Source organism: Xyrauchen texanus, chromosome 11 (genome assembly GCF_025860055.1).
Source record: "Xyrauchen texanus isolate HMW12.3.18 chromosome 11, RBS_HiC_50CHRs, whole genome shotgun sequence".
In the NCBI taxonomy this organism is placed as follows: domain Eukaryota; kingdom Metazoa; phylum Chordata; class Actinopteri; order Cypriniformes; family Catostomidae; genus Xyrauchen; species Xyrauchen texanus.
The window spans coordinates 4,349,400-4,363,634 of NC_068286.1; the positions used below are offsets into that span (position 1 = coordinate 4,349,400).

Below are 14,235 nucleotides of genomic sequence, written 5' to 3' on the forward strand. Positions count from 1 at the left end.
GCCTGCACTCATCATTGTTCTCACCTGTGTCTCGTTTAGTCTTCATTGTGTCTGTGTATTTAAACCCTGTTGTTTTCCTTTTCCTTTGTCGTTCGTTGTAGCGTTTCATGTTCGTACCTATGTCTGCCCTGTTCCTTGATGTTTGCCCGTCGTGGATGTTTTATCAAACCCGTTTACCCCTGGATGTTATTTTGTGTTTCAGTTTGATTTTCCCATCGCGGACTTTTCATTTGTTCCTGTGTTTGTTCATTTGTATTCTTTTCCTTTGCTTGTTCAATAAACGCGTTTGGATCCAAACCTCCCGTCTGCCTTCTCCTGCCTTTCCACACCATCATTACAGAACGATCGACCGCAAAAATGGATCCAGCGGCGTTCTTCGTGGAACTAACACGGATGGACCTAAATATTCGTGAGTTCTCCCACTTTTTCTCCTGCGTGGACGGCGGTACTGGTTAGGATGACAACCTCCTGAAGGTCGTTTATAGGATCGGTGTACCTAAACACCGATGTTACGATTTGCCGGAGATCGGAGACTACACCTGGCAAGAGTATGTGGAGCTCATTGTGGAGACTTTCGCGACAGAGCAACCACCTCTCTCAATCCCGGGTGCAGCTTCAGAGCTCACGCCTGCCACGGTCAGCGAGCCTGAGCCCACGCCTGCCACGGTCAGCGAGCCTGAGCCCACGCCTGCCACGGTCAGCGAGCCTGAGCCCAAACCAGCCACGGCCAGCGAGCCTGAAGCCACGCCGACCACAAACAGCACTCCAGCATTGTCAGCCTCATCCGCCCGGAGGAAGAGGAGAAAGGGAAGGGTCTCTGCTCTCCAGCCTCCGTCTACCGCAGCTCCGTCTCCAGAACCCCCCATGGCTCTGCCCTCAGCGTCCAGTGAACCCAAGCTCGCGCATACCACGGTCAACCAGCCAATGCCTGTAGCCTCAAACGTCAGTGAGCCAGTGCCTTTAGCCTCAAACGTCAGTGAGCCAGTGCCTATAGCCTCAAACGTCAGTGAGCCAGTGCCTGTAGCCTCGACCGTCCCTGAGCCAGCGCCAGTGGCCTCGACCGTCCCTGAGCCAGCGCCAGTGGCCTCGACCGTCCCTGAGCCAGCGCCAGTGGCCTCGACCGTCCCTGAGCCAGCGCCAGTGGCCTCGACCGTCCCTGAGCCAGCGCCAGTGGCCTCGACCGTCCCTGAGCCAGCGCCAGTGGCCTCGACCGTCCCTGAGCCAGCGCCAGTGGCCTCGACCGTCCCTGAGCCAGCGCCAGTGGCCTCGACCATCCCTGAGCCAGCGCCAGTGGCCTCGACCGTCCAAGTGCCAGCGCCCCTCGAGTCACTCGAGTCTTCCAGGGCTCCTCCTCCCGAGCCTTCCAGGGCTCCGTTTCCCGAGCCTAAGAGGGCTCCACCTCTCAAGTTTCTCGAGCCTTCCGGGGCTCCGCCTCTCGAGCCACCCAGGGCTCCGCCTCTCGAGCCGCCCAGGGCTCCGCCCCCCGAGCCTCCTACGGCTCCACCTCCCGAGCCTTTCACGGCTCCACCTCCCGAGCCTCCTACGGCTCTTCTCCCAGAGACTCCAGAGCCTCCTACGGCTCTGCCTCTAGAGCATCCTACAGTGCCCCCTCCCTCGGCTCTGCCTCCAGAGCCTTCCAGGCCTCCACCTCTAGAGCCGCCTACAGCGCCATCTCCCTCGGCTCCATCTCCTGAGCCTCTCACGGCTCCGCCTCCTGAGCCCCCAGGGCTTTCCATAGTTCCGCCTCCCTCGGCTCCGCCCCCTGGGTCTCCCTCGGCTCCGCCTCCTGGGTCTCCCTCAGCTCTGCCTCCAGAGTCTCCCTCAGCTCCGCCTCCTGAGCCTCTAGAACCTCCTTCAGTTCCACCCCCTGAGCCTCCCTCTGCTCCGCCCCCTGAGCCTCCAGAGCTTTCCATGGCTCCTCCTCCTGAGTCTTCCTCGGCTCAGCCTCCTGAACCTCCCGAGCCTTCCTCGGCTCCGCCTCCTGAGCCTCCCTCAGCTCCGCCCCCTGAGCCTCCCACGGCTCCGCCTCCCTCGGCCCTGCCTACAGAACCTTCTAGGTTCCGCCAACCACGACTCCGCCTCCGAAGCCTCCCTCGGCACCGCCTTCAGAGCCTTCTTTGCCCTCGCCTCCTTCGGCTCCGCCTCCTGAACCTCCCTCGGCTTTGCCTCTAGTGGCTCCCTCAGCTCCGCCTTCTGAGCCTTCTACGCCATCGCCTCCCTCGGCTCCGCCTCCCGAGTCTCCCTCGGCTCCGCCTCCCGAGCCTTCCACGGCGCTGCCTCTCAAGCCTTCTACGGCTCCGCCCACAGTGTACCCCAAGGCGCCGCCTCTCAAGCCTTCTACGGCTCCGCCCACAGTGTACCCCACGGCTCTGCCTGCCTCTGCTCTGCCCCCGTCTCATATCCCCATAGACTGCCTGTCGGCCCTCTTGGTCTCCCTGGTCTGCCTGTCCGTCCCTTGTGCCTCCGTGGACTGCCTGATTGCCCCTTGTGCCTCCTTGGTCTGTCTCTGTGTCCCTTGTGCCTCCTTGGTCTGTCTCTGTGTCCGTTGTGTCCCCTTTGGTCTGTCTGTTTTCCCCCTTTTCTAGCCCCTCTCTCCTTGAACATTTGTTTATTTTTGCAATTTTTTTGTTTCTTAGGACCGTCTGGAATCTGGTCCTTTTGAGGGGGGATTATGTTACGTTCCCGTGTTGTCTGCCCCGTGTTTTCTGTTTCACATGTCACTTATCCCGTTCCATGTCACGTTTTCCTTGTTGTCCGCTCCGTGTTTCACTTGTTTTGTCTATAGAACTACAATTCCCACAATCCCGGCCTCCCTCACTGCCTGCACTCATCATTGTACTCACCTGTGTCTCGTTTAGTCTTCATTGTGTCTGTGTATTTAAACCCTGTTGTTTTCCTTTTCCTTTGTCATTCGTTGTAGCATTTCATGTTCGTACCTATGTTTGCCCATCGTGGATGTTTTATCAACCCGTTTACCCCTGGATGTTGTTTTGTGTTTCAGTTTGATTTTCCCATCGCGGACTTTTCATTTGTTCCTGTGTTGTTAATTTGTATTATTTTTCCTTTGCTTGTTCAATAAACGCGTTTGGATCCAAACCTCCTGTCTGCCTTCTCCTGCCTTTCCACACCATCATTACATATATATATATATATATACAGGTATACTGTATATATGTATATAATTATTGTGTTTGATAAAGCTCAGATTTGATGTCTCCACAGATATCTGTCAGCTGACCGTGATGCCACCATGTCTATCCTGGATGTATCGTTACTGACGGGATTTGTTGTGGATGAAAACGATCTGAAAGCGGTCTGGAGAATTTGCAGTTTTATCACATTCGCTATTGCAAAAAGGGGAAAAACTGTTATAAAATCCAAGTGCTTTAATACTGAATAATCTATATCCTAAAATATAGTGTTAGCCCCAACAAAATGTGCATAATGGGTCTCATTCACTAACCACTAATTCACTTACATTGTTGGTATTCTTTGCGTCGTCAATTTACTATTACAATATTTCACAAAATATTACTAATGTTTTGTTTCTACTAAGATGAATTAAAGGTCATAACTCTATTAAACATGAAGTGACTGTCCCCATTTGCAGTTGTCGACTGGACGTGACAGGCTGATTCAGAAATTTGAGATGGATAAGCAGCTTTCAGAGCGGGGATCCCTCATCATCTACCTGGACAAGGTCTCTGCATGCAACTGCTTTGATGCATAAAAAACAAAATTGTACCATAAGAATGGTCATTGTTATAGACTGACACTATTCTGTGGAGCACTTCTAATGAATGTGTGTAGTCTGGTTTATGCTCAGTTTCAAATAAACCGTTACACATGTGCTCTGTGTGCAGATTTCTCATAAACGGAAAGATAGAATTGCCTTCAGGCTGCACAGGGTTATGAACGGAGGTTACCTACAACCAGCTGCTGTCACTGTATATGAATACTACTCTATAGGTATGAAACCGATACATGCACATACATGCAAATGATCTCAAAATCTCTTTGTGGAGTGGGAAACATGTCCAACTTCATTTCAATTCACTTCTATTTCCTCATATGGACTAGTCCTGCCTCAGACAGCACGCTCACACACCGTTTGATGCACATTGCAAATATAACCTAATTTTGACCCTGATCTGTGTTGCTTGTGACCCTTGTCCTGTCATTCCTGCTGTTTAGAAAATCGCTGTATGAAGTTTTACCATCCATCCAGGAAAGAGGGAGCTCTTAAAAAAATCTGTGATAAGGACGTCTGTCAGTGTGCTGAAGGTAATGTGTAGTATCATTGTATCTCAAGACAATAAAAGAAAGAAATGCAGCGTTGTACTGTTAATCTACAGTGGGTTGATGTCTCTGTCCATTGCTGATGTAGAAAACTGCAGTCTTCAAAGAAAAGAGGGAATTGATGAAGCTCAACGTAATAAGAAAGCATGTGAACCTATAATGGATTATGGTAAAAAAAAAAACTCTATGTGTGTGTGTTTATGTGTGAATGTATTTAACTTTTGTTCAGTCATGACAACTTTCGGAATAGATTTTATAATGGAAATGACAAGTTAGTAGGAACTAAGTGTAGGAATGAAGACTTTCTACTGCTAAAAATAAAGACAAGCTTTGCCGAGCATGTAGACATGCTTCTGCGGCACCATTAGACATTTATACAATCCTCTTGAAGCAGGTCTAGGGAGAAAATCTTAATAGCTCTAGATTTGCAAGCAAGTATAAATATTTGCTTCTGCTAAGAAAACAGACATGCTGCACAATTTGACATTCTGTGAAGCGGATCTAGACAGGTGGTGCTGGGGAGGAGGAGGGACTCTTCCTCTAAATGTCTCCTCACAGGACATCTCTAAGGGAAAACAATTATGAATGGAACGCACCCTTATGCCATGTATATGTTATAGGGCATCCAAAGCAGTGCTATCCTCTTTTAAAATAATACAGACATTGCCTTTACTCACCTAAAGAGATGGGCTATAAGGTGCGATAACACACACAGGCTGTGAACCACCACAGCACGATCTCACGTGAATAAAGGACACTTGAGCATTTTGAGTGCTTCAATACAGGACAACGCTCAAGAGTCTCCCTTTCCGACTCTTTTATGCTTCAATATGGAACACAAAACCTTAATACGGGACGTTTCGCTACCCGCTAAATCACAGGACAATAGCCATCCCGTGTGGGATAAAATACGGGACGTTTGGCAAAATCGGGACAGTTGTAAACCTTTGCATATGCCACCTCTCCAATTTTAAGCCCATTTCTGTGAAGAATGTATTAATATTTGGATGCCCTCATGAAAAATATCTGATGATAAACAATCACGCATAGTAAATGGTCTGCACTTAAATAGCGTTACCAAAGCGCTTTACACTGTGTTCCATTCACACTCACACACCAATGGCATGCAAGGCACTAGCCTGCCACTGGGAGCAACTTGGGGTTCAGTGTCTTGCCCAAGGACACTTCAGCATGTGGAGTCGTGTGGGCCGGGAATCAAACCACCAACCCTGATATTAGTGGTCGACCTGCTCTACCAGCTGAGCCACAGCCACATGGTCAACATATACAAGTTTACATCTTTACTATGACAACTAATGTAGACGTGCCTGCAAAATAAATTGCAGTCTGAACAGAATAAAATATCAGATCTGTCCACGTGTAACCTGCAGGTTGAACAGTCAGTCTAAAAAATCGGATTTGATAAAAAAATCAGAGTTTTCCTTCAGTGTGAACAAAGATTTTCATAGCACTCTGTAGTGAGACCAACTACATGTGAACAACTGAGGCAATTTAAATGCTACACAAAAGGTGGGTTACCCAAGTTGATTGGCTAACCGCTTACATGTCAGAGGGCCTATCAGTTTACACCATGCGTGCCGATTAGCTTAATGGATTACATGCCAAAGAACCAGATTGGGCCATGAAATACATTCCATTCCTTTCCAAGTCCATTGACTAATGCTGCGTTCACACCGGACGCGAATAGCGCGTCAAATTCGCGCCTACCGCGTCTAGTTATACGCTTGACCACTTTGAATCCATTTGCGCGTCAAGAGCGAAATTGACGCGCGTAAAAAAACAAAAGTTTGAAGCGAAATTTACGCGCGTGATGCGCGTCGGAGGCGAAATCCGATGAAACTCCGGAGGCGAAACCCATTGACGGCCATCTTTTTACAAACTGTAAACCCTCGCTCTGAGTTTGCATGTTTTGATGTCCACATGTTCTTGTTCAAGAAATTACAGTGACTGTAGCATTTCTATCGTAAAGAAGTGGACAAATATTAAAGATTAATTTGTATTTACAACTTACCAGGTTGCCCAATCTCCTCACTGACCCTCTTCCAAGCGAGGTCCTTTTTGTTCCTGTCTCTGTAAAAATATGAAGTGGAATCGTACAATTCTGGGTGACTGCTTACAGCAAGAATTAATTTTTCCTCCATAAGTTAGCTGTCAGTGATTTTGGAATGAAAGATTCCGAGCGGGAGTTTCCGTCACTTTACCTCCTGAGTGACAGCAGGCAGCTAGGCTCCTGATTGGTTAACGCGGCGCGAACTGACGCCAAAGTTCAGATTTTTCAACTCGGACGGCAGACCATTGTTGCCAACTTAGCGACTTTGTCGTTATTTTTAGCGACTTTTCAGACCCCTTTAGCGACATTTTTTCAAAAAAGCGACTAGCGACAAATCTAGCGACTTTTTGGACAAACCTTAGCAACTTTTTAATTCCAAATATCGCCAGTACTGCAAGCGTGAGGTCTTACTTCCCCGCTGCGTCTGCTCTGTTCAGTGAGCGGAGCAGCACATTCCGTTGACTGCACGCCAGCGGACATAGACATGAATGAGCTGCGCATGTGTACGCCGTGTTAGCAGGAACCAATCAGTGATCACATAGCAGCTGCCGTTGTCTAACAGAAAATATGTAATTGAGAACCGTTTTACTGGACATTCGGCTATATACTTATATCAAAACAGTATGAGCACGGTTTAGGGGAGGTAACCGTTATTATAAACTGAAGTAGGCTACAGTACCGACAAATTAGGCAGAATGCAAATAAGACGCAATGACGTCATTAATATGCTAATGACGCATGACGTCATCTGGCGACATTCAGCTGCTTTTCGAGCAGGCTTTAGCTACTTTCCATTGAAAATAGTTGGCAACACTGCGGCAGACGCGAATTCGCGTCAAACGCGTGAATGCACAAAATGCACCATTCGCGCGTAATGCGCCAGGCGCTCAATTCGCGCCATTCGCGCGAACTTGACGCGCGAATGAGGCGTATTCGCGTCTACCGCGCCGCAGGAATTTTTTACACGCGTAACGCGTCTTTGCATTGACTTAACATTGAAATCACTCGTGCCTGACGCGCTATTCACATCCGGTGTGAACCCAGCATAACAGATGTTCCTACCAGCTTGCACCATGTAGAGTTTCATGACTGAACTTAGTTTCATTAACAGTAAAAAGTTACCCCGTTGAGATAAGTTATGGTGCGTTCACATACAATGCGAATCGAGCGTTTCGCACGACACGATTACATACAAAGCCAATGCAAAGACGCGAATAGATGCAAATTCACGGTGGGTGAGGCGAATGAAGCGAATGGCGCCAAGCGAAAACGCGAAAACGCTTCAGTCACATGTTCGTGCGAGATAACATGTTTCACCTCTTTCAACGCTTTGATCAGCATTGAGATTGTCCGGATGTCACTGATGTATTGACGTAGTAGCAGAAGAAATCAGGAAAAATGGGTGAGAAAATGATTGTAGTAATGGGTTCGTGGGCACCCGGAATTGTACGACACAACGTCAACGTATCTGCGACTTACACAACAGATACAGAGCAGCAATCGTTGTGATATCGGCAATGGTTTATGACGGAAAGATACGTTGTCTTGGAAGTCCCTCCTCCTGTCCTTTTCCAGAAGAGAAGGGGGAATACTCGCGGGTTCGCGTTTTAATCCATTTACATTACATTTATGCATTTGGCAGACGCTTTTATCCAAAGCGACTTACAGAGCCCTTATTATAGGGACAATCCCCCTGGAGCAACCTGGAGTTAAGTGCCTTGCTCAAGGACACAATGGTGGCGGCAGTGGGGCTCGAACCAGCATCCTTCTGATAACCAGATTACCAGTTATGTGCTTAGACCACTACACCACCACCACATCCAAATATTGAGGGTGTGCAGGAAATTTACATTTACGCATTTGGCAGACGCTTTTATCCAAAGTGACTTACAGTGCACTTATTACAGGGACAATCCCCCCGGAGCAACCTGGAGTTAAGTGCCTTGCTCAAGGACACAATGGTGGTGGTTGTGGGGTTAGAACCTGTGACCTTCCTGTAACCTGTGACCTTCTGATTAACAGCCCTGTGCTTTTAGCCACTACGCCACCACCACTTTAATCCAGCGGTCAAACACGCGCAAGCAATGCGAGGTGTAACTTTTCCGACGATATATGTGAACGCACAGTCAGACTGTTTTATGTGTGTGCATGAGTGTGTGTGTGTGAGTGTGTGAGCTCAATGGGTTTTTGTGCACACACTCCACAACAGTTAATGAAACCTTTTCTTTATTATTTTATTTGTATGCTAGTCTATGTGGTGATCACTAAGATGTTAATACACCATATCATTAAGTAGATGTAAATTTTGGTATTTTTTTTTTACAGTTTATAAAGCTGTTCTGATAAGTGAAGATGAGGACGCTTCAACGGTATATTATGATATGAAGATTGAGCAAGTCCTCAAAACAGGTATAATTCCTCACTCATGTCAGAGTGTGCTAGTATACGATACACATACAATTTTTCATGGCATGCACAGTTCATCCATGAACGGGGCATAAAGTAGCAAATTGGGCAAATTTTGATTTCATATTGAATTTAAATGGAGAAGAAGCTGTAAAAGTCCATAAGTCACCACACTTGAATTTGTTTAGGACCAGAAAAAGACATTGCGGGGAAACGACGTACTTTCACCATACAGATCTCTTGCAAAGACGCTTTGGCTCTAGAGCAGAACAAGAGTTATCTCATCATGGGCCAGACTGCAGATGTGCAAGTGCAGGGCCAAATGTGAGTGTGAATAAATTCTGTTTATTTGCAAATGCTGTCTGCACTGTATTTGAGATCGATTCACTAAAGAAATGATTCAAATCAGGTAAATATACAAACACGCCCACCCCAAAAATGCAAGATGACATTTTTGCTTCTGTGGAACATAGCAGGGGATGTTTTAGCCTCAGTCGCCATGCGTTTACATTGCATGGAAAAAAGATACAATGAAAGTGAATGGCGACTGAGGCTGCAGTCCCTAACATTCAGCCTAACATCCCGTTTTGTGTTCCACAGAAGAAAGTAAGTCATATATGTTTGGAACAAGATGAGGTGAGTAAAGTTGAATTGTTGGGTGAACTATTTTAAATACACTCTCTCTGATTCTCCTTTAGCATCCAGTATGGTATGGGTGAGAGGACGTGGGTGGAGCACTGGCCCAGCAAGGAAGAGAGCAAGACCAGTCCTGAACTCAAAGTAAAATATGACGGCATGCAGAGTCTCCAGCAGGACCTGGTCTTCGGCTGTAGGGCATAAGTCGGGATGTCTGGCTTTACGTAATGTCAGGGTTTATGCTACATAATTACAAACCTGGTTCAGGACAGCTTCACTTTGGAGGTTTTGGTTTTAAATGCAAGTTAGATATGATTTTGCACACTTTTGTTGCTTTTTAGTAAATGTTACTGTTACTTAGCAGTGATTTGTACCAGCAGTATTAGTAATGTTGATGGTTTATGGTAAGAGATTATAAACTGTATTAGTTGTCAAGCCTTTTCTTTTCATGTGGAGCGATTGCCCACCAGTGAATTTAAATGTTCTCCTCATAAATACAAAATGCAATGTTTACACATTTAAGCAAATTTCCAAAATAAAAATCATAAAAAAAGCACGATCAAAAGACCATGAATTGGCCCATTCTTCACTATAAAGTACCAAAACAACAAACATATGACTTGATTTGTTTTGTATAAACTAGTTGAAAGAGGAGGAACATGTATTTCAAATTAGGCAAATAAACAACGACATCTTCAATTAATATTACGGGTTCAATACATGTTAAGCTCAGTCGACAGCATTTGAGGCATAATATATTGATATGGCTTCCACAAAAAAATATTTCAACCATATATTAAAAAGTGGTGAAATTTGGCACACTCACAGGAAAGTCTCAACATGGACCATGGGGGAGATTGGGGGGGGGTTAGGGGGTCGTCACTTTAATACAGTGAAAAAGATACTCTATTCACATAGCATAAATGTATAAATAAATACAAATTTCCAATAATCTTTTCAATGTCCATGTACTAACATACACTATTTGATGCCATGAGTGTCTTCATTTACTATTACTATTATTTTGAATGGCCATTGAAAATGAAGCAATATGATTACAAATTTACCTGGTCACAAAAAGTGGTCCGTTAATTTACCTGATGGACTTTGACCTTTTGCTGACCCTTTATGCTTCAGAGCTGATGTGTGCTTCTAAATCACTTGCACCTTTATTAGCAACGGACACAAAAGTGCAGTTTTACATGTCATACATTCAGATTCCCACAGGTCTCCACCTGGACGAAAGCAGGGGAACTTTTTGTGCAAATCTTCTGTAAATTTGCACTTTCGTTTGGGCATTGTTTCCACTCAGCTGTCAACAGTTTGATGCCGAACACACCAGCGGAGAGATTGACAGGCAGGATGTAGAGGTTTGTGCTGAGCGCGGTGTCTCTTCGGCTCATGTGTGTTCTCTTGGTGGCCACCGATATAGTGCAGCATATCAAGATTATGGCAGATAGAGAAATATTAGAACTGAGTTACAATAATATTATTCATGTGTATAACCATATTGCAAACAGGTTACAGGCTAGTTTCACTAATCAAACTGCTCAGTAAAGCCAGTTACAAATCAGCTTCAACTCTTTGAGTCAGAAGAAGATGAGATGAGAGTTAACAATCTTACTGCTGAGAATGACCAGTAGCAGAACCTCTTCAACTATTTAAGTTGAGTGAAATTGGTGATGGAGACCAGGATTAATGATCTTACGGTTGGAAAATGTCAGTGTAAGGGGGTTAAGATGGGCAAGGAGGAGGCGAAAACCGGCATATCAATATAAATCATAATTTATTGAAACTCAAAACCAAAACACACCGTCGAACCGTCGTTACCGGCCGCCTTTATCCCTCGCGCGCCCCAACAGGCCGATTGGGGACCGGCCGTGCGACATTCTAGCCCGGCCCCACCCCCCTCCGCTCCACACTCCTCCCGGCGTTACCTCAGGCCGGGGTGCCACCGGCATGACCTAAACCCCCCCCCCTTCTTTCCCTGGGGAGGGGCGTGCTTTGTGCCCCGTCAGGTCAGGGAAAACAAGAACAAAAAAAATAGGTGAGGGAAAAGGCCAACACGGTGCGATAGAGAGAGAGAGAGGAGAGAGAGAAGCAGCTCACTCACCGCTTCTCTGATGTACCGTCGCGTGGTCCTCGAACACTCCACCACACTCTCCGGCGGAGGACAGCCGCTCCTCTCCGGGCGAACCGGAGTCAAACCTCCGACCCCCAGCGGACAGAACGCCCCTCTGCTTTTCTGGCGGCACCTGGGGACATTCCTCCGCCCCTGGCAGCGGCCCTACCGCTCCAGGTGATCGGGGAGTTACTTCCCTCCTCCCCTCGTGAACGGCGGTCTTCCCTCGACCCCTATGTGTTTCTGGGGGATGGCAGGGCACTCCTCCGCCCCTGGCAGCGGCTCCAGGTGGTCATGGAATCCAGTCCCCGTTCGCCCCGCGGACGGCGGCCGTTCCCCGCGGTCGGGCTACTCCTTCGCCCGGCAGATGGCAGCGGCGCTCCCCTGGGTGGACGGCAGTGTCGAGGACTCTGCGACGGGCATCCCTCCTCCTTCCCGGGCCTCGGCACCAATGTAAGGGGGTTAAGATGGGCAAGGAGGCGGCGAGAACCGGCTTGTCAATATACATCATAATTTAATGAAACTCAAAACCAAAACACACAAACATCAACACACACGACGAACATGCCCGTAATTCTCTCTCTCTCGAACAGTCGTCACCAGCCGCCTTTAACCCTCGCACGCTACATCAGGCCGATTGGGGACCGGGTGTGCGACATTCTAGCCCGGCCCCGCCCCCCTCCGCTCCACAGTCAGTTACAGATCACCTTTGACACTTTGAGTCAGAAGAAACTGGATTTAGAGACCAGAGTCAGAAGTCTAACTAGAGACCAGGATCAATGATCTAACATCTGTGAAAGGTCAGATGCAGAGCAGCTTCAATTCTGAATAAAACGAAACTGGATTTAGAGACCAAAGTCAATGGTCTAACTGCTGAGAAAGCAAGTTACATGGAAGTGTTGACTCTATAAATAAGAAGAAACTGGGGTTAGAGACCAGGGTCAATGATCTAACATTTGAGAAAGGTCTATTGCAGAACAGCTTCAATTCTTTGAGTCAGAAGAATTTGCAGTTGCAGACCAGCTTAGACTCTAGACAAAACACGTGTGATGATCCCATCTTTATGAACTTATGTGCTACATTATACACATTAAATATACTGTATATTGACATTATAGTTTATTTATTTGTTACAATGTGTTACTACAATTATACAGTCTGGGTGTTGTGAAGTTTATTTAAGCTGTCAGTTGTAGGATTTGTAATATTTATTTGGCAGAAGTGCAAATAATGTAAGATGCTATTTGTAATCCTAATTAAATACTAACATACATTATAAGGGCATCACTGAATCTGCTGTGCTGGGTAGATTGCTTTCAAACTACACAACAAAGATTGCAATCAGTTATGAAATCTCACATATCCGATTACTAATAAATTACTTTTGGATTACTCACAACCTAACTCTGCTTTTTGAGTTTATATTTGAGTTTAATAGGCATTTCTTATGGGAGTTTAGGGGGCCTGGGTATTGTTGTGAGTTACAATCTTAAACAATGTATGCCTGCTAACAAATGATGTGTGTAACTAACTAGAAAATATATGTTAAAACCAAAAACCCTAAAAGGATAATTGAATGTGAATAAATACAATTTTTACCTTGAAAACTCGACTTCGTCCCCTCAAAAACCAACACGACAGTATCTCAGCAAGTATTGACGCTGACTACCGCCCCTGGAGTCGTGAGTTCATATCCAGGGTGTGCTGAGTGACTCCAGCTAGGTCTCCTAAACAACCAAATTGGTCCGATTGCTAGGGAGGGTAGAGTCACATGGGGTAACCTCCTCGTGGTGGTGATTAGTGGTTCTCTCAATGGGGCGTGTGGTGAGGTGTGTGTGGATCGTGGAGAGTAGCATGAGTCTCCACATGCTGTGAGTCTCCGCGGTGTCATGCACAACGAGTCACATGATAAGATGCGCGGATTGGCGGTCTCAGAAGAGGAGGCAACTGACACTTGTTCTCTGCCACCCGGATGGAGGCGAGTAACCGCACCACCATGAGGACCTACTAAGTATTGGGAATTGGGCATTCCAAATTGGGAGAAAAGGGGATAAAAATATATATATAATTTTATGGGAGTTTTTTTTTAGATATATGGACAGTGTGGTAAGAGATCAGACCAGTTATATTTAAGAATGAATGCTACAAAAAAGGCCTTAAAGTTATTTCTAAAGCAAAAGTGCATTCATTAACATTTTTAAATCCGAGTACAAAATCAATACATGAAACTAAAACTAATGTTACAGCGCCAATGCAATTGGTTTACATTGTGATTTGTGAATATGAAATGATGTGTATTTGGGAATTTTGATGGACAAAACCTTTCCAAAGCCATAGCTAATAATGAATATCAGGTTTGTGTGCAATTTCACAACCTTCCCCCTCTCTTTTGAAAACACTTGAAGAGTTACTGAACATAAATGGTAGGTAGGCTATCATTTAATGTTTAAAAAGTAACTGTAGTCCGATATTGAGTATTTTAAATTGTAATTGAATCCAATTACAAGATCTTGATTTTCATCATCTGATTACATAATCCAGATTACATGTAATACGTTACTACCCAGCACTGACCGTATCCTGTCAGAAATCTGTGTTTGAAATGAATGTGGGATGCACTTTTTGAACTAATTTAACTGGCTTGTAGTTCAAATAATGTCAGAGTAATTTTCCTCAAAAGGTCATGTCATGAAAAAATTAC

At 45.9% G+C, this 14,235-nt stretch overlaps 1 protein-coding gene across 1 annotated transcript in view; it reads left to right on the forward strand.

Annotated features, from left to right (window-relative positions):
• The window catches only part of c3a.4 (complement C3a, tandem duplicate 4), a 32,650-nt gene extending 22,682 nt beyond the window's left edge, over positions 1–9,968 (forward strand). Inside the window, exons 34-41 of the mRNA XM_052137233.1 lie at positions 3,223–3,313; positions 3,611–3,700; positions 3,864–3,969; positions 4,195–4,284; positions 4,388–4,468; positions 8,696–8,779; positions 8,965–9,100; positions 9,475–9,968. Of these exons, the coding sequence (XP_051993193.1) occupies positions 3,223–3,313; positions 3,611–3,700; positions 3,864–3,969; positions 4,195–4,284; positions 4,388–4,468; positions 8,696–8,779; positions 8,965–9,100; positions 9,475–9,616 (820 nt within the window). The 3' untranslated portion in view covers positions 9,617–9,968. The remainder of the gene's footprint in view (positions 1–3,222; positions 3,314–3,610; positions 3,701–3,863; positions 3,970–4,194; positions 4,285–4,387; positions 4,469–8,695; positions 8,780–8,964; positions 9,101–9,474) is intronic.
• Positions 9,969–14,235: the final 4,267 nt, after the last annotated feature.